The 18,430-nt window shown below is 52.3% G+C and overlaps 1 protein-coding gene across 2 annotated transcripts; it reads right to left on the reverse strand.

The window, feature by feature from the left end:
* Positions 1 to 1,373: 1,373 nt before the first annotated feature.
* Positions 1,374 to 17,753, reverse strand: LOC121182155 (zinc finger C3H1 domain-containing protein-like). Of its 2 annotated transcripts, XM_041038512.1 has the most exons (35): positions 17,056 to 17,752; positions 15,648 to 16,037; positions 15,275 to 15,465; positions 14,735 to 15,182; positions 14,378 to 14,589; positions 13,788 to 13,911; positions 13,529 to 13,623; positions 12,714 to 12,905; positions 12,447 to 12,605; positions 12,227 to 12,364; positions 11,869 to 11,987; positions 11,609 to 11,758; positions 11,199 to 11,373; positions 10,966 to 11,094; positions 9,994 to 10,632; positions 9,752 to 9,858; positions 9,397 to 9,528; positions 9,178 to 9,299; positions 8,966 to 9,067; positions 8,753 to 8,881; positions 7,735 to 7,912; positions 7,453 to 7,639; positions 6,956 to 7,144; positions 6,587 to 6,824; positions 6,362 to 6,467; positions 5,888 to 6,086; positions 5,683 to 5,777; positions 5,465 to 5,572; positions 5,038 to 5,142; positions 4,764 to 4,938; positions 4,025 to 4,125; positions 3,656 to 3,757; positions 3,456 to 3,495; positions 2,922 to 2,984; positions 1,374 to 2,349 (listed from the first exon to the last, which is right to left on the reverse strand). In XM_041038512.1, the coding sequence occupies exons 1-35, from the start codon at positions 17,591 to 17,593 to the stop codon at positions 2,230 to 2,232; spliced, it is 6,297 nt and encodes a 2,098-aa protein (XP_040894446.1). In that variant the 5' UTR covers positions 17,594 to 17,752; the 3' UTR covers positions 1,374 to 2,229. The 2 variants fall into 2 exon arrangements, with proteins under 2 accessions (XP_040894446.1, XP_040894448.1); XM_041038514.1 differs by lacking the exons at positions 1,374 to 2,349; positions 2,922 to 2,984 and having other exon boundaries at positions 2,992 to 3,495; positions 15,275 to 15,467; positions 15,647 to 16,037; positions 17,056 to 17,753.
* Positions 17,754 to 18,430: the final 677 nt, after the last annotated feature.

Genomic DNA, 18,430 nt, shown 5'->3' on the forward strand with positions numbered 1-18,430 from the left:
AAACCCAGGAGGACCAGGAGGGACAAACAGGCTCAAGTACAATGAATCACAGACTGGAGCGCTGGACACGGGGACGAAGACACAGGCACAGACAAGACTTCAATACACTGGTGGACGGGAAGACAATTAGACATAGGCAAAACACATTAAGGTGGGACAGAACTGGCGGGAAACAGGAGGACAGGAAGTGAATCTGGAACTAGACATCAGGTTAGTGATTTCAAAATAAGACAGAAACCAAACGTAAAAAGCAACAGAAGGGAACAGAGACATCAAACCGGACGTTCTCCAGAGACCAGCTAAACATGAACCAGTGAGACAGGACAGTTCAACATGTGATGTGATGAACACAGATTCAGCTGCAGCATCACTGTCAGAGGCAGCAGGTACTCAGACCACCAGACCCCGGTCTGCTGCTCTGCAGCATCTGACCCGAGGGTGATCCGAACCAGCTGATCCGAACCAGTCTCACAGGAGTTTCTATTGATTTGTGCTCATGGAGACGATTATTTTTTTGTGACAGTTCATCATCACCTGCAGTGACTTCAGCTCCATGAAACTGGTTCTGGTTCTGATCAGACTCTCTCAGAACCCGGTTCAGGTCAGGGAAAGATGCTGGTTTGGTTTTAAAGAGAAACTGTTCGACCTGTTTATTTACGCTGTGTCTGAAGCGCAGACCTGTTGGTGTGTGTGTGTGTGTGTGTGTGTGTGTGTGTGTGTGAGGACGGAGTCTGACCTCAGTGTGTGTCTCTGGAAACACGGAGAACCGCTGGTTCTGTGACGGAGCAGCAGCACTGAGCGGTTCTGCTGCACCTCAGTCTGTGTTCAGGGCGTCTCCTCTCACCTCCGTTCACGTCCAAGGACGAGTCACCGCTTCCTGTTTGTCTCCCTGCAGCAGACTGACAGGAAACACTGACTCTGCTGTCCTCTCAGCACACAAGTCAAACCAAATGTCTTCAACCAGTGGACCAGTGGATCAATGGATCAGCAGAGAAACACAAAGCATGTGAACACAAACTGTGAATGAGCGGCGTGGTGGGGGGGGGTTCGTCCTTCTGAGGGTCCACGTCTGCTGCAGTCCACGCCAAACCCTGATGTCCCTGCTGTCAGGCGAACAGCTGAAGGACAGAGATGTCACAGAGACACTGCTGTCAAATGGTCTCCACGGTTTTCGTCCTGAATCACTGGACTGAGCTCAGTGGCCGAAGCAGCGAGTTTGTCCGTTTGTCTCTGGGACAGACGATGGGACTCAACTGGGACTCACACTGTGATGGACATTTTTCAGTCTTCTGACATTTTACTGACGAAACCATTAATCAGAAAGAACAAACAGTTCAACGTCCAGACAATGAAAACTCAGGAGACGCTTCTGTATCTTTAGAAAATAATTTAATAACATTTAAATCCAACATATAAAAAACAACAGTGGAAGGACTTTACTCTCCTCTCCTCGCTAATACTCTTTAATGATTATGTGGCAGAACTTTGACAAAAAGAAAAAGACAAATTGCACATGAGAGCGCGTCCTGACCGTCTCTGACAGTAGTGCGTTTAAAGGGAGTTCCCGGAGCTGGGCTCGGCGTGGATCAGTCTCTGTGGCAGTGTCTCTCACGCTCATTCACATCGAACCCAAAGAGAAAATACTAAACAGGAAGCAGCCGCGCCGCTCGGCACCCAGATCAATACTCAGTTTGATCAGTTTAACAAAATAAAAGTCTTCCTTTTCCTCTGGGACACAAAGAAAAACCAACGTGCAGATGTTGCAGCTTCACTATGGGAGGGGGGTGAGGGAGGGGGGTGAGGGAGGGGGGGGGGGGGGGGCATCCTTTAAAACACACACTGGGGAGGGGTCAAACACCACAGTGAGATGTCACGGTCACTCCCAACCACAACCCCCCGCCTGAGGGAACGTAAAATAAAGAGGGAGGGAAATGAAATCCAAATGAAAAGTGACAGAAACAAAAGGAGGGAGGACACGGATCGGCACTCAGCAGGTCTATACTTACGTACATGATGTGATGGGACATAAGCAGGTCCACATGTGGACATTCGAGGGAGCACAGGGGCCTCCGAGGTGTCCTGGAGGAGGCGGAGGGGGACGTCTGTCTTACCTCGTCTGATTTGTCTGCTCTCACTCAATCATCTACAGCCAATCTGCTGATTTCTTTTTATTGTTGCGATGATAACAAGTGTCGGAGTCTGACGTCGCGGAGACGGAGCCGAGGACCATCAGTGATCTTCTCCCTGAGCTCGGCCCACGACCAAACTCACGCCCACCTGCTGACACCAGTCTACAAGCCTCCTCAGCTTATCTGAGACACCTCCGTCAGACGCTTCAAACAGCAGGCGCTGGAGGGGGAGACAGAGGGGAGAGGGGGGAGGGACAGAGAGAGAGAGAGAGAGAGAGAGAGAGAGAGGGGAGGGGAGGGGAGAGGGAGAGACATGATGGGGCAGAGGAGGTAGGAGAGTAAAGGGGGAGACAAACAGAGAGGGGAGACAGAGAGGGAGACACATGGGGGGCTCAGGAGGGAGGAGAGGAGACGGGGCAAGGGGGGGGGCAGAGGAGGAAAAGACATAAAGAGGGGGGAGGACAGGGGGCAGCAGGTGAACATGCGTGTTTTCAGGTGTGGTAAAAACAACAGACAGAACCTGTTTCCACCTGTCACTTCACATGACTCCAGAGTAAAGAACAGAACAGGTGTACCTGATGAACTGACTCTGTACAGGTGTACAGGTGTATCTCATACAGCTGAGATCCTGAGCTGCTGGTTCTGCTGGTTCAGGTCCAGTTGAACCAGCAGCCCTCAGAGCTCGATGAGGCTGAGACATGTGAAGTGACAGAGTGGAGCGAGGGTCACAGACGGTCTGTGCAGTGTGTTATGTGTTTGTATGAGTGTTAGAGAGTGAAGGGGGTAAATTACATCTTTCCACAGGGCAGCACACAGTGGAAGGTGGTGGAGAGCTTGCTGATAGAGAAGTCGCACCTATAACAAAAACAAATGAAAGAGGGGAGAGGGAGAGAAGGAAACACCAGACGCCGGGACACTGAGTCAGTTCAGCAAAGGACAACGACAAAAAAAAACCAAAGCGTGGAAAGAAAAGTCAGAAATGTAGTCATGTTTTCGTCATCGAAAACACAACCGTGCAACAAAAACTCAAGTCAACAATCTAAACCGCCACGCGTTACAGATTACAGCGGGCGGTGGTAAAAAGCCTGCAGGGGAAGAAATAAGGTTCAGTCACATGAAATGATCATGAACAGAAAAACCAAAGTGACGGAGCACACACTGCAGCAGGTAACATTTAGGCTTCACACCAAACTTCATACAGTTTTAGATCGTTTTTACAGGAGAAGGAAACCTGCAGAGTTTCTGCATGTATCAGGCTGTTGGCTTAAATGGTCTCGACCTCCTTCAGACCCTAATAACTGTCACACGCCTCCGTCACTCACTCACCTCAGATCGCTCCTTCAGCTCCTCCTCCACAGCTATCGCTCTGCCGAGAAACAGCACAGACACGCCGTCAGCTTCGCTTCACGGAAACTCCCTCAGAACACTTCAGCGTTTAAACACAGAACGTCTGCAGAATATCTGACAGTTCAGGATCTAAACCTGCGTCTGTCTGCGTTTCTCTGACGTGTTTTATTTCCACTCACATCTTCCAGTTGGCCAAACACTTTGGAGAGTTACCGCTCAGCATCCTGGCCTGGAACTTCAGGTGTTCCAAGTTTCCATCCTGCCACTCCTGATACAGCAACCTGTGCAGCAACAGATCAGCACTGACAGCACACCTGAACTCAGACAGCAGCCGCCCCCCCCCCCCGAGACGCCGCCGCTGCCCACCCACTGACCGCAGCACAGACAGTTAGCTGCTAACTGCTTCTAACAGACGCCCACGCTGACCAGAGATCAGCTGCTGAGTGTTTAACGTGAGAAACATTTACACAGCCTGAGAACAACAACAACACACAACAACACAGCTAACAGTGTGTGTGCAGTGTGTAGTGTGTGTGCAGTGTGTGTACCTCAGGCCCAGCTCAGTGTTGTTGGGCATGGCGTACAACAGTCTCTCCAGGACAGGTGCATGCTGGGTCTGTGGCAGGCAGCTCAGGTAAAGAGTCACCACCTGAAGATGTAGTGAAGAGAGGGGGGACAAACATTAACACTGTCCACTGTCCACGAGCCAGAGGACTGGGACAGAGCAGAGTTTTCAGCAGGACTTCACCTGACGTCTCATATTTTGATTCAACATCTGTTTTTCTTTCACTTGTTTACACGTTCTTGACGTCTAATCAGCCAGTCAATCAATCAATCAGTCAATCAGCCAGTCAATCAATCAATCAGTCAATCAACCAGTCAATCAATCAGTCAATCAATCAGTCAAATGTAATGAAAAACAGAAAAACCTTTCTGTTTTAATGATAAACCCTGTCGTAATTATTCCGAGCTCTAAAATCTAATAATCAATTATTTATCATTTGAATTCGGGGTAAAATCACCTGTCGTACATCTGAGGGATGTTGGGCACCACATTAACTCCTTCTATTTATTCTGTTTTATCAATTTGTTGTATTTATTTTCTTGTCTCACAGCAGCAACGCGTCACCGTGTCGCCATGCCGAGGTGAGAGCCCTGCCGGCCACACCGCGGCTGCTGGTATTAGATCTGGGAGCCGTCGTCTGTCGGAGTCTGTGGCTGAAGCTGCTGCTTCCTGCAGCTCGGTCGGTCACACAGACGCTCAGCAGCTCGATCCTGACGTCTTACCTTGTTGTGGAAGCGGTAGCAGCTCCAGAACTCCGCCGGGTTGAAGGGGAGCTCCAGGCGAGACGGGACGGTGCTCAGACAGCGTTGGACCAGGTCTGAGAACAGCCTGGACTGGCTGTGGGCGGGGCTGTGGGCGGGGCCGCGGGTCTGCTGACTGCGGCTGAACAGCAGGTAGCTGCACACAGAGAAAACACACAGCGGCTTGAATCCTTTCAGGCGGCAATGGCAGAGTTTTTCTCTGCAGTGGACGATGGGTCCTGCAGGAGACACTCACTCCGTCCACAGCGTGTGAAGCTCTTCCAGCGGCATGGCTGAGCCCAGCGCTCTCTCAAACGCATCCACCGTTTCCTCCACAGACCCGTGCAGCCACTGCCAGCGACTGCAACAGAACGACAGCACTTCAGCATCTACAGCTTAACCTCTGCAGCACAGTCGCTCTACAGGGAACCCATGACAGAACCTCTCAAGTAAAGAGGGTCGGTTCTGACAGCCTAAGCCCGTAGACTCTACGGGGTTAGGCTCAGTGAGGACTTCCTACGCACCGAAACCACGAGCAAGAACAACAGATTCAAACGAAGAAGCTTTCAGCAGGAGAGGATTCTCTGGTCTGTCGCTGAGGAGTCTGCTAGAAACACATCTATCACGTGGTCCACATGGTGTTTCTGGGCTAACCTGTAAACACACAGTAAATCAGCACACACCAGTGAATCAGGTGGAGGTAGGGCGTCTGCTGCCTGAGCTGCTCCTGAAGCTCCTTCTTGAGGACCGGACCTCTCAGCAGCTCCTCGGTGGGAAAACCAAGGATGTGGCTGGTGGGAGACAAACGGAAAACTCAGTGTGTTTCAACATGTGACACCAACGCTGCCACTTTCACCACTCTGAGTCCGTGTGTTTGGAAATTCAGTTGAACACAATGTACCGCAGAACGTCAACAGGTGTCCTCTGACTCTGTTCGTCCTCACAGAGCGACAGGATGAATCCTCGGAACAGAGGAACAACAGCGCTCGACTTCTCCTGTGGAGCAACAGAGCAGGAAGAACACCGACATGAACGTCACTGAAGAGGAGCAGCCTGAGAGGCTCTGATTAAAGCAGCAGGCTGCAGGTGCTGCTGTGTGAGCTCACCTGAGACATGAGGAACTTGCAGGAGTGATAGAAGACCTCGGCGTTGTTGGGACACTCAGCCAGAGCGTGAAGCCACATGCTGACCGCCTGATCCCCGTTTCCTTTCCCGATGTGGAGGTCGGCCAGAGCGTCTCGCAGGGCGCAGGACTCGGGACAGAACTCCAGCAGAGACTCACACAGAACGATGCCCTCGTCATACCTGCAGGGACACGACAACGTCTTCACAAGTTGTCCAAACAGGTCGACGAGCAGAAACACGTCCAGCACAGAGACTGTATACACTACACTCTACACCAACCAACCACCAAGAGGCTGCACATGTAACCAGAGGCAGCCTGGTAAACATTCTGCAGATCGCAAAGACTAAATAAATAAACGATGCAGACGAGCTGTGAGCAGGTCTGTAAACAACACAACAACAACAACCTAACGAAACTGTGCAAACCTTCCCCAGGGCCGAGGCGGACCGCTCACCTCTGCAGCAGCTTGTTCAGGAAGATGAGGTTGGTGTGAAGAGGCAGACAGGCCAGCGTCCTCTCAGCCTGAGACAGAGACTCCTCACTGCACTGACGGATGGCGTCTTAGGGACAAAGTGAGAGGCTGCGGTGTCAAACTGACATCTGAACCTGAACAATGATCTCAGTAAAACAGTCGCTACGACACATTAACCCCGACCGCTTCTGCTTTCCGTCTCCGTACCTTGGAAGAGAGCGATGAGGATGTCCGGCGGCGTGCTGATGTCCTGCGGCGTTCTCCACTCCAGCAGGAAGGACTCTCTGCTGACCAGTCTGGAGGGCCCGGTCTCCGCCGGGTCGTACAGGCCGGACGGTAGCCGGTCGAACTCCGTCAGGTGGATGTAGCTGAGCCAAACCAGCGCTCGGTCGCCGGCTGTCAGGTGGTCGGCGATGCTCCTGTCGTGGGCTGATTTCAAAGCGTTCTGCAGAGCAAACAGAAAAACACACACCTGTAAGTGTTCAACGGAATCTTTCAGACCTGGGAACCTGCACCAGAGTCAACACACACACACACACACACACACAGCTTCAGGAACACGGCGTCACGTTTCACCTGTAAAACAGCCAGAGCGCTCTCCATCCTGCCTGTGAACAGGTTGAGCTGGACTCTGTAGAGCAGAGCCTCCATCAGCTGGAAGGACAGTTTGTCCGTGACACCCGAAGACGCCTCAGTGAGGAGAAACTGCAGCAGTCGATCGCACACGTAGTCCTTCCCCTCGAACGAGCTCTCCAGGCTCAGATACTGCAGGGGGAGCAAAGGTCAAAGGTCATTCAGATTTAACACAATCGTCTTACCAGTGTTTTAGTTTTCCTCACATTTAGTTTTATTGTCGCGTATTGATCTGAAAGTTCGAGAGGTTTTAACAGCATGTGACTGAGGTGACTCCAGTCTGAGGCTACGTCCACGCTGACAGTGTGCAGGCGGCCACAGGTAAATCTCCTCTGAGAGTTCAACCTGTGTTCAGCTTCCTGCTGATGTCAGTCAGCAGGAGGCTGTCTCACAGCTGTCTCAGCTGTGTCTCGTCCCTGTCCTCAGATCTGAGCACTCACCTTCCACCACACTCGGTAGTCGGGCGCATGCTCCACAGCCATCTCGCACATCTCCTGGACCTCCTCTCGACTGCCTCGTCTGGAGAACAGAGACAGGTAGTGGCTCCACACCTCCGGGTTATCACAGTTACTTTCCAGAGCACGAGAAAGCGTGTTCAGGGCGGCTTCCAAACACTCGGCTGCTGACCTGCACACCAACATACCACATTCAATTCTCATTTTAAAAAGTCAAAGGAGAAAATGAAGCGGAGCTCTGAATCGGCCGGCAGCTTGCCGACTTACATTTCGCTCTGACTGAGGTACTTGAAGGCGAGTTTGATCCACAGCTGAGTGTCTCGAGGACTCTCCAGAACACTGGTCTCCAGGTTTGATATGTCGTCTGTCTCACTGACAAAGTAACGCTTGTCCTCTGATGTGACGCACACATCTAAAGCAGACAGGTTGGTCGTGGAGCAGTCATCTGTGCAAAAACAGGAAGTCATGAGTGACTTACCTCCAGCTGCTCATTCACAAAACATGCAACTGGTCGTTTTACATCTCAGAGAAACTTCAGCATTTACACCTGTTTATGTCAAAGAGCTCTGGGTGTTGTTCCTCCATCAAAACCAGACGGGAGAACAGCTCAGAACACACCAGCAGTACAGCAGCTGACTGCACTGCTGCTAACACAACAGAGCAAGAAGCTCATTTATTCTCTTTAGCACCGGGACTCACACCTGGGCTAAGACCAGGGCTAAGACCAGGGCTACCACCTGGGGTAACACCTGGGGTAACACCTGGGGTAAGACCAGGGACACCACCTGGGCTACCACCTGGGCTACCACCTGGGGTAACACCTGGGGTAACACCTGGGGTAACACCTGGGGTAACACCTGGGGTAATGTGTCTGCACTTCCTGGCCTGAGTAACAGCTGCTCTTCCCGTCACATTCTGCTGACACTGTGTGAACGCTGCATCAGACACAGGTACAGACAGTTTAGCATGCTAACATTAGCTAGTCAGCAGGACACAGAGTCCAGCTGAGGCTGGTGAACAGAATTAGCTCTGCAGGTGTCTGATCATAAACCAAAGTGTGGACAAATCCAAATGTGACCTGATGGTGGCGCTAGAGGAAAAGTCAGAGGATCGTCGAGTATAAATTGGAGACCGACTAACACAGACACAGCTAAAGACATTCGTCCCAGGCTGAGACTGAGGGGACCCTGTTTACTGTGGGGACTGATGAGGACCAGTGAGGACGACATGATGTAACATGAAGTCCTTCCAGACGAGTGTTGAAGTCGGTGAACCTCCTCCTCACCGTATCCCCCAGATGTGACGTTTCCGCCTCCGGTCTCACGCTCGTCGTCGTCCTCGGGGCCGACGCCGCTCTGCGCCGACGGCTTCGGTCTCCACCTCCTCACGTCTTTGCAGGTGGTGAACGGAGGAACTGGAGAACAGGAAGAGAGCATCAGTCAAAACCAGACAGGAAAAAGTTTTCTGATGACAGGTGTTCAGAGAGAAGCCGACCGACCGTGTCGCTTGCTTTCGTTCACTTTGCTGACGAGGAGCACGGCCTTCTGATCGACTCCCATACGATCTTTGTTTGTGCCAAACAGCTTCTTCATGTACTTCTCTACAAAACACACGGGAACATGAATAAAACACCACAGCCAATGACTGCAGTGTATTCCACACAGCATAAAGGATCTGAGAACGGTGACGGGAAACTTCTCTGCGTCTCACCCGTGGAGACACAGATGTCCTCGTCCGAGCTGCTCTCGAAGCAGCCGATCAGAGACAGATTGTACGACAGAATGTCCTGGAAAAGTTGGTTTCCGGTCAAAGTGCAGTTTCTCATGTGCTGCCTGCAGAGCAGAGGGAGAGGACGCAGACATTAACCGCCACAGAGACGACACGCAGCAGCTTCACAGAGACCCGCCCACTTATTCTGATGTCACTCACCATCTGCAGCCGTCGTCGTTGCAGGTTCCTGTGAGATCGAAGCGACAGAAACACTTCCTGGGCTCGATGACGTTGCTGTAGGTTACAGAGCTCAGAGATAACTTCTCCTTGGTCCTGTAGTACGGACTGAACCTGGAAGACAGAACAGAGGACAGAACCACACACTCCGGGATTATTTCCACAGCTGTGGACATCAGACATGGCATGATGTCCCCTGTGGACTGTTTCTCTTTATGGTCTTTATGGTGGACGATGATAAAGTGACTTCAGGCTCTTTTTCTGTTCATCAGTGTCAGAAAATTCACAGTAAATCTGCTTTGATCCAACGTCCTAAAACAAAAGTGAATTCTCGTACCTGTAGGATCTGAAGACCAGCAGAGGGCTGTGATACGATCCAAAGGGAACAGGTTTAAGCTCCGTGCTGCCTGACAGACCTGCTGTGTCCAGCTCCACTGAAACCACCTGCACAGTGACAGAAACCCCGTCCACACACACGTTAGCGTGGGAAGACCACAAAGTTCAAATTCAATACTCCGTTACTCGAGTTACAAATTTAAATTCTAATAAATTTATAATAAATTGAAATTCTGGTTTCACCTGTCTCGCTGGGGGGCGGTCGACATTTTCTCCCAGTTTCTGCAGCTCCCTCACCAGCAGCTCTCCCAGCCGGGGCTGCTGCTGGTACCTCAGCCTCAGAGCGTCCAGGTCCAGCCCCGCAAACACCTCTGCAGGACCCTCAGGGCTACCTGCGGCCTTGGCAGGTTTGGCGGCGCTGCTGTCTTTAGCTGGAGCGGAGCCAAGCTGCTCCAGGTTGGGTTTGGTGAAGGAGCTGCTGGACTGACGGAGGGAGCGTCGGCGGGGGCCCGCAGCCACAGCGGTGGACGCGGGTGCAGGCGCGGGCGCGGATTCTGATTCGTGATCGTCAGCCTCAGCGACGTCTTCACTGTCCAGGGTGAGTTTGTCCTGGGTGAGGTCGTGTAGGGAGGGCTGGGGCAGAGGGAAGGGGCTGGAGGGCGTCGGCATCTGGATCTGAGGGTCTGGAGGGGTGGAGGCTCGAAGTGGCGGCGGCTCCGATGGAAGTCCTTTGTTATGCAGCGCCTGGGCCTCCTTCAGCTTCTGGATCTTGAGGGCGTATTCAGACTCCAGCTGCTGCAACCGCTGCTTCTGAGCAATCAGCTCTGCAAAGTGACGCTCCGAGCCACGAGGAACTCCGTCCACACGCTGCAGCTTGCTGAGCTGAGAGGACAGAAGAAGAAGAGTCAAACGAAGGCGCGGCCTCGTTACACCGTAGTCATCGTCGTGTGGCGCCGCTCCCGCTTTACTCTGCTGAAGTCCTGTCTTTCTCCATGTGCAGGGATCTGCCCAGAACCTGCTCAAGAGGCTGCCAAAAATCCTAACACCCAGTCAAGACTCTGTCTTCTGTCTGACTCAAAGGTTAGCTCAGGATCCAGGTTCCTCCCTCACACACGTGAGCCACCTTCAGATACTCAGCCTCAAACTGTCCACTAATAAAAGCTACTCCTGTTTTATCACCGCGGCGCTGACCCATGCCAGGTCAGTGTTACTCACCTGGGTCCGGCTGGCGTCCGATCTGCGTTTGGCTCCTCTTCCGGCAGCCAGCTGAGCCTGGGCCAGCTCCTGCTCCAACCTGACAGCCAGACTCTTCTTTATGGACACTCGATGTTCGACGCGATGCACCTGCGCAGGGCAGCAGAGGCCAGGTGTGAACTACGACTGCACAGTCAACTAAACTAAACCGTGTCTGTGGGCCTGAGATGTGAGCCGGACTCTGAATAAGTCACCTGTTCTTGCAGCTTCTTGAGGAGCGTCTTGTTGGCAGTGACGATCTTCTCTGACGCCTGCAGCTGCTCTCTCAGTTTGGCCACCTTGGCCTCAGCAGCCTTCAGGGACTCCCTCTTCTTCAGCTCCTGCTGGAGGAGATGTCTGAGCACGGCCTCGTCCCTCTGCAGCAGCTCCCTGTGTGAGGAGGAGGAGTACGTGTTATATGTCTGGAAGCATGGGACAGTTAAAGGCCTGCAGAAATGAAAGTCATCCCGCCCACGGTCACTGTACCCCCTGAAAAAATATAGAATAATCGCCTCATGAGAGCTTCGGAGCCTCGGTCACATCAGGAAATAAACAGAAAAACACTCCAAAGACTTCCCCCGACCTGTAAGAGACCAGCGTCTCCTCCCCGCGTTGACTGTCTCACCTGTTTTTGTTGAGTCTCTGCTCTGCTTCGCTCAGATTCACCTCTGCAGCTGTCTTCCCTGATGAATCCACCGCAGACTCCGGGGCAGCAGGTGAGGCGGAGCTCCGAGGACTCTGACTGTGCTCCTTCAGCATCTTCTGCTTCTCCCTGCTGCGAGGCGTCAGGACACATGTCACCGTTTAGTGTTTGGACACATCTGAAACGTGTTTGTGGGTCCTGATCTGTCCCTGAGTGCCAGTGTTTGGTTTACGGTTTGGTACCTGGCGATTTCCTCTTTGAGCAGACGGTACTCTGCCTTCTTGGCCTCCGGTAAAGCCTCTGGAGTTCTGACGGGGTTGTTCTCCTTCTCAGATCCTGATGCTCCTTTCGGCTTCGCCGCCTGGAAACGTCAGAGGCGCAGTTTCAAATCACACATCACAATGGTCCACACAAACAGACTGATGAAGTCAATGTCTCTCCTGTGGACAGGAGGTGATATGACAGACCAGGACCAAAGACCTTTGACAGAACCTCAACAGGGTTAAAGCTTCCTGTCCCCGTCCTTAGATCCAAAAGCTGGTCATTTTACAGAAGGTACAAACAGGTGAAGAAGACACACACACAGAAAATGTGTCCCACCTCCACCGTCCTCCTGGCTTCTTTGATCATGAACTCCAGTCCTCCGAACACCGCCTGCGTGGAGCTGCAGGCGTCCACGTCCGAGTCACTGTCGTCCGAATCGTTGAGAGACACCACCACCGACTTGTGTCTGGGCAGCTGCAGGAAACACACAACAAACGCTGCTGCAGGACAAAATTGTTGGATCGCAGCAGACATCGGATCAGGTGTGAGGTCTTACCACCAGCGGAGCTCTGGGGGCGTGGTGTCCTCTGGTGAACTTGGTTCGAGGCTGAGACACCGTGTTGAGACTGACGGTGCTCAGGTTTCCTCTGGGCGGCTGCTGGACGCCTGCAGGGAGCGGACAGCTTGGAGACGGAGGACCACTGGAGCTCTTCTCCTGGAGACAGACCCAGGAAAGAAAAGATCTCACATCATCACAGCTGGTTACCCCCACCTCACCTCCACCCCTCAGCAGTGAAACTATCCCATGTGATCGGTAACATACCCCGGTCGCCGCCACCCTCTTGTTGGCCATTGACATCAGACACGTCTCCCTCAGCAGCATCTCCTCCTCCTCCTCCTCATCAGCAAAGGGAGGTTTGGGAGGAGGCTCCAGCTCATCTGGTGGAGGTGGAAGAGGGGGAGGTGGGGGAGGAACACCGGACAGCATGGGGGAGAGGAAGGGCTGAGAGAAGTCCTGAGGTGGGGACAGAGACAGAGCGGACTTTATATCTACGTTAACGTCTCATGATTTGTACATGAATCTTTCCGTGAAATTATCAATTACTGACAGAGTAACTGCTCACGAGGTGGACGTCCTTTAAAGGACAGCTCCTCGTGTCCCCCTGAACACTGAACAGATGTCTACAAATATATCTCATGTTGATGCTAACGGATCCGTTCTGTAACCATCTTCCTCCTCTTCCTCCTTTTACCCAGCCCGGCCCTCAGCAGGAGGGTCAGCCTGTTTCTGGGGCTGATCTGGGGTCAGACTCTGCAAAGAGCTTTGAGACCGTTCTGACTGTGGAAGGAGCTGTATAAATAACACTGAACTGAATTAATGTGAGGCTTTGACACATCAGATTGACACATCTGATGACGTTCTGTCCTGAAGACAGAACCCCTGTGTCTCCACGGAGTGGAGGTGGAGGGGACGAAGACTTTACAACGTGCTTTTACACAGGAACCACATCAGGACGGGTCTTTACACTCGTCCTGATGTGGAGGGAAGATGTTTCGGTGTACATTTGGAAACCTGAGTATTTCATTAAGACAGACATGAAAGGTGAGAAGACAAAAAGAGTGAGACGAGGAGCGTACCAGTCCAAGCTGAGCAGAGTCTGTCACATACAGAGACACCTGAGGGAAGCAACCTGGATCCTCACCGCTCAGCGTGTGGTGTGTGGGCGACGGGACTGAAAAACACAGCGGGTCAAAGGTTACTGGGACAGTTATCACCGAGAAGGGACATTTCCTGCGTTTGGACATGGACATATACAGTCCATCTGCCTGCCGTCCACACTGTCACGTCACACAAACATTCATCAAATAAAGGACAGTCTTTTTTCTGTCTGCTCACCTGGTGAACTGGTCTCACTGTCTGTGTCCATGGCGACCTCGTCATAGTTGTCATACTGGTAGAGGTTACCTGAGGCGTCCAGGCCCTGTTTACCTGTGGACTTCCTGTGTTCACGATCCCTGGACTGAAGAGCAAAGACAGACCTCTGTAACAGTTTGTCCTCACATGTTACTGTATGTTAACGCAGCATCACAGCAGCATGATGGGAAAAGTCTGGCCTTAGTAACATTCTTCTAAATACAGAGCAGGAAGCTCGGCGGCTGAGACACTGGTGGTTTCCTGCAGGGAAACACCTGGTCCATCTGTCTTCATGTTTTGTCTTTCAGATTAACAGCTGAAAGAACATCACAGCTCAGACAGCAGAAGCAAACACGCCACAGGAAGTGAGAGGTTTCGCTACGTTCCTTCGTCTTTATGACGCTGAACTTGGTATTTTGGGTTTTCGACTGTCGATGGGGCAGAAAAGACATCTGAAGACATCGCACTGGACTTTAAGGAATCAATCAAACCTTAATCAACTGAGAGACAAAGGGGCAGATTATACACACACACACACACACACACACACGCGTGAATCTGCAGCCTCTTACTTTACTGCGTGTCCTCATCTTTCCTCCCACCAGCTTCATGAAGCGGTTGTACTGCTCGTCCTGGTTGGACAGGTCGCGGATCCTGCGGATTTCGTCCTCTCGTTTGCGCCGCTCCTCTTCGTCCTGCCGCCGTTTCTCCTCCTGGTCTCTCTGCTGCTGCAGCTTCCACGTCCTCAGCTGCTGCTTCCTGAACGCCTGCTTGGCTGCTGAGCCTGAGGGAAGATCAGGAGAAAGTCAGGAGACACGAACCACTTTTTCTTTGCACTTCCAGACTTTCAGAGTCCACGATGAAGAAAGATGAGACTGGGATCTCAAACAGGTGCTGTGACAGGTTCTGCAGGTTCTGACCGTCCTCACCTGGACTGATCATCTTCTTGGCCATGTGGGGTTTTCCTGGAGTTCTGCTTCTGTCCAGCGGAGCTTTGGGACCAGGTTTTGGACTCTGTTTGGGTCGGTCTCTCTCTGGAAGTCTCTCTCTGTCTGGAGGTCGAGGCCCAGTCTTGGGCCTGTCTCTGTCTCTCTCCAGAAGTTTGGACCTGGTTCTGTTCCTCTCTGCAGCGGCAGCAGCAGCAGCAGCAGAGGAGGCAGACCTGGTGGTGACTCTCTGCCTGCTGGGTGGAGCAGCTCCGGGGCCGGGGCCTGAGCCGGGGGCGGAGGTCTTCTCCTGCGCAGCTCTGGTGATCCGGTCTTTGCTCTTCTTCATCACCTGCTGCTCCTTCTGCTGCCACTTCTTACTGGCTGACTGCAGAGCGAGGAGGCGCAGCTGCAACTCCGACAGCTCCTCCTCCTCCACCTTCACCACAGGCTGCTCAGAGAGCAGAGTCAGAAACAGAGTCAGTTTCAAAAGATACAGACTCTTACAGCTGTCACCGAATGCACCAGCGATCTGAGACCCACCTTGTCAGGAGAGATGGCGGACTCCTCGCTGGAGGCCGACGACTCTCTGCGACACGAACACGTCTTTTGGGGTTTCTCCTTCTCGTCTCTGTCCGTCTCATCGCTGCAGCACGAACACGTCTTCTCCTCTGTCTCGGTTTCAGGCTTCTGTTCTGTTTCTCCTCCATCTTCTGCTCTCTCTTCTTTCTCACCTGGTGAGAAAACACAGGTCAAACTTCCTCATACTTTAGATGGATCATGTTCCAGCATCCATTTCTCAATTCAATTTTTTTAAATGTCTGCTCCTTCCACAATCAAAATTGTGGAAAGAGCAGACATATGTCTTTTACTCTGGAATTCTGTGGTACTTATATTCTCTCTGTCTCAGCTTCACCTTTCTCCTGATCCGCCCATTTCCTCTGCAGCTCGTCCAGGTTAGCAGGGGTGGGCAGTTTGTGACGCAGAGGTTTGATGTTGAACGCCTGGAACACTTTCTTCTCGGCCCTCTCCAGCTCCGACGCCTCCTCTGGTCCAGCCGGACTGTGAGCTGCTTCGGGAGCTGCTCTGGTCTCTGTAATACTGGCGCTGTTGTCTGGTGTGTCCTCTCTGACAGGGGACGCTTTGGGCTCCAGAGCCATGGTCTCCTCTTTACGGATACACTCCAGCTCCAGCTGAATCTGTTTATACTTGGACAGCAAGTCCTCGAAGGACTCGTCAACACTGTTCTCTGGTTTGGAAACGCTGTGAGGAGCTGTTCTCACCTGCTTCCTGCCCAGCTGCTTCTCTGAGGTCCATGTTAAGGGAAGTAGAAATACAGCGGCAACTAATGATCATTTTTATTTCTACTAATCTGCTCATCACTTCGTTAATTAGCAGGTCAGATTTCTATAGAGATACTTTATTCATATCCTAGGGCAAATTCACTTTCACATTGTCTGTGAAAAGTCAGAGCAGAGTAAAAATGTTCATCACGAGTTCACACGACCCAAACGATACTCAGTTCACAAGATACCGAAGTAAACCAGCTGGATCCCCTGACCCGGGACCAACCTGAGCCACCTGAGCTGGATAATTACTGCAGTGATTCATCAGTTATCCAGCTCTGAGCGGAGGCTGCAGCTCTGTTCACATTAACTGCTCATGAAGTTACAGTCATGATTTCACTGCTGATCACAGACGCGACCGCTCGCAGGAACACACACTTGTCTTTGTCCGGCTCTGGACTAACACACCCATGATCTTAGTGACAGTAAATCCTCAGCCTGATAATACCTGGAAACTACTTCTAGTGTTTTCTTTTGTCCTCCAGTCACGTGACTGTGTTGTTTCCACCTCACCTTGTTGAATATGACCTGTGGATGTCACTGTCACTGAACGTAGCTGCAGGTATGGTTAGGTTTAAGCTTCTTCTCATATCACATTCAGAGCTTTGTTCGTGTTGCTTGTATTTTAATTCACACTTAATTAACAAGCCTCTTTCACGTGAACGCGCTCGCAGCAGGTGGATAAATTTACCTGAGCCAGGTGAAAACCAGCTTCATGATGCAGGTGACACGGTCAGTGTTCAGCTCAGTGAATCCAGATAACTCAATCTCAAAGATATCCTGGATATATTGCCCCCCCCCCCCCCCCCCCCCCACCCCAAGACAGGCTCATTGTACCTGTGTACCTGGACCGACCCCTGGATCATAAATGAGGCCTGTGAAACAGCGACGGGCCTCTGGTGGACTCTAATTAAATCAGAGTCCCCAGGCGACGCTTTCCGTTCAGATATAACAATTACAGACAGCAGGAAAGGATACGCTTTCTCGAGGGAGAGTCGGTCTTGTTGCAGTGACTCTCTCCGGGCCCGTAACGACCGACGGGAACTCTGCCTCCCTCCGCCCGGCAGCCTCGGTTCCAGGCCCCGCGTCCGCCGTTAGGCATGGCCCGGTGTCTGAACCTGCCCAGGGCGCCGTGGCTCCGCTCCCAGAAGCTGGACCGCGGGCCGGGTTCGCCGTGAGGACCGAGTCCCGGTGGTGGCGGCAGCGGAGGCGGCAGAGGAGAAGGAGGCCGGTCGGGCCCGCTCGGCCCACATTGCTGCCTGTGGCCCGGGGGAAAGGGGCCGTGAGGTCCGAGGTTGTATGGCATCAGGAGGCGGAAGTCCGGCGGCTGGTGGCCCATGTGTGACAGTATATTGTGCGGGTGTTGGTGGGGTTTCCGTGGTCGCGTGGGCGCCCCCGGCCTGCTACCCTCCCCCCGCCGGAACGGCACACTCTCCTCGGTTTCATCATCGCAGATCTCTCCGTCTTCGAGCTCCCCCTCCTCTCTGGGAGATCGATTAACCGTGTTTAACTCCATGTTGTAGTGAAGTCGGCAGCGGCCGGCGGACCGTAAACTCACCGGACTGTACACCTGTCGCTCATTTCACCGTTTTAAACATCAGTTGGTTTAAACTCGATCCGCCGCGGCCGTCAGCTCACCGTCCGCGTCTCTTCTCCGCCAAATACCGCGAGACACACCGAGATCTCACGAGACTGGAAGCATCCCATATAAGGAGGCTTCAAGTTGTTCACGTGCTCTCTCGTAGCTGCTGCTAACGTAAACTCAGGTGTAAGAAAGATGTAGCCGTGTGAAAATGTACCTGCATTACATTACCTGAGATTTGCAAGACTCTCACCGAGTGTGACTCCTCCGCGGTACCACAGGGGTGTTCTGAAGCGTATTAAAAAACTCCTTTCTTAAAGAAAAAAACGTCCCGGAGGAATTTCAGCCAGGCGTTAGAGCACAGCACTGAAACTGCTCATACTATAATGATCAGCAAACTCAGACTAAATTCTGATGAACATAAAGTGTCAGCTCTTGTCCTCTCAGACCAAAGCGCAGAGTTTGATACGACTGACCATGATATCCTATCACTGAAGAGTTTGTAGGTCTCTGACTGTTAAACCGCCATCATTATTCTCACCATAAAAGCCACTTAGAGACATCATGAGAGACAGTGAATGTTCCCATAGCTGTGATGAAGACACACAACTGTATGTCTCAGCTGAACCAAAATCCCAGCCACTTCCGTAGGAACCTGCTGAGACAGTCTACTGAGACCATCTAAATCCACTGAAGAACTGTGGCCAGTTCTCCAAGATGCTGCTACAGCCGTATACCTGCCAAGTACCTGAAAAACAGTGTGCAGGTGTA

The sequence above is a fragment of the Toxotes jaculatrix genome, chromosome 5 (genome assembly GCF_017976425.1).
Source record: "Toxotes jaculatrix isolate fToxJac2 chromosome 5, fToxJac2.pri, whole genome shotgun sequence".
Lineage (NCBI taxonomy): Eukaryota > Metazoa > Chordata > Actinopteri > Toxotidae > Toxotes > Toxotes jaculatrix.